At 55.6% G+C, this 1,008-nt stretch overlaps 1 protein-coding gene across 1 annotated transcript in view; it reads left to right on the forward strand.

Moving 5' to 3' along the window:
- Nucleotides 1-1,008, forward strand: part of MRPL54 (mitochondrial ribosomal protein L54) — a 5,201-nt gene that overhangs the window by 2,319 nt on the left and 1,874 nt on the right. Inside the window, exon 2 of the mRNA XM_011943444.1 lies at nucleotides 139-304. Coding sequence (XP_011798834.1) covers nucleotides 139-304 — 166 coding nt within the window. The remainder of the gene's footprint in view (nucleotides 1-138; nucleotides 305-1,008) is intronic.

Genomic DNA, 1,008 nt, shown 5'->3' on the forward strand with positions numbered 1-1,008 from the left:
AAAAAAAAAAAAAACAGTTTTTAGTGTAGCAGAGTCCGGTGAGGGGCTGAGGCCACTTGAGACAGGGGCTTCTGTGAGGGAAGTTTGGCTTCCAGGGTAGGGGCTAGGCTGAAATGACTCTCCTTCTCCTCCCCCCAGTGATGAAGGGGGGCAAAACCGGAAAAGGTGCAGTGGCCAGTGAGGCCCTCAAGGACCCCGACGTGTGCACAGACCCTGTCCGGCTCACCACATACGCCATGGGCGTCAACATCTACAAGGAAGGGCAGGATGTACCCCTGAAACCGGATGCTGAGTACCCTGAATGGTGAGTGGACCAGGCTGTGTTATCCTGCACTGACTATTCCTTCCTCCGCCCCAGGAGGACCAGTTCCAGGAGAGGCGGATCCCCACTGCAGCCGGGGCCTAACAGTCGTATCTACCCATCCTGGCTTCAGGGCAGGGGCTTCAGGGCAGGGGCTTCAGGGCTCTGCATCTGGGTGGTCTCATCTGTAACGGGGTGATGGGACCCATCCCTCCCTCCAAGGGCTGTGAGGAATTCATGAAATTAGAACGCCTGTCAAGTACCTAAAACGATGCTCTCTCTTCTTAAGCAAATACTTAAAAAGTTTTTTTTTTCAGGCTGGGGTCAGTGGCTCACGCCCGTAATCCCAGCACTTTGGGAGGCCGAGGTGGTTGGATTACTTGAGGTCAGGAGTTCGAGACTAGCCTGGCCAACGTGGTGAAACCCCATCTCTACTAAAAGGATAAAACTGGCCGGGTGCAGTGGCTCGCGCCTGTAATCCCAGCACTCTGGGAGGCTGAGGCGGGCAGATCACCAGGTCAGGAGATCGAGACCATCCTGGCTAACACAGTGAAACCCTGTCTCTACTAAAAAAAGTACAAAAAGTTAGCCGGGCGTGGTGGTGGGCGCCTGTAATCCCAGCTACTCGGGAGACTGAGGCAGGAGAACAGCGTGAACCTGGGAGGCAGAACTTGCCGTGAGCCCAGATCGCACCACTGCACTCCAGC

The sequence above is a fragment of the Colobus angolensis genome, unplaced genomic scaffold (assembly GCF_000951035.1).
Source record: "Colobus angolensis palliatus isolate OR3802 unplaced genomic scaffold, Cang.pa_1.0 Scaffold22, whole genome shotgun sequence".
In the NCBI taxonomy this organism is placed as follows: Eukaryota; Metazoa; Chordata; class Mammalia; order Primates; family Cercopithecidae; genus Colobus; species Colobus angolensis.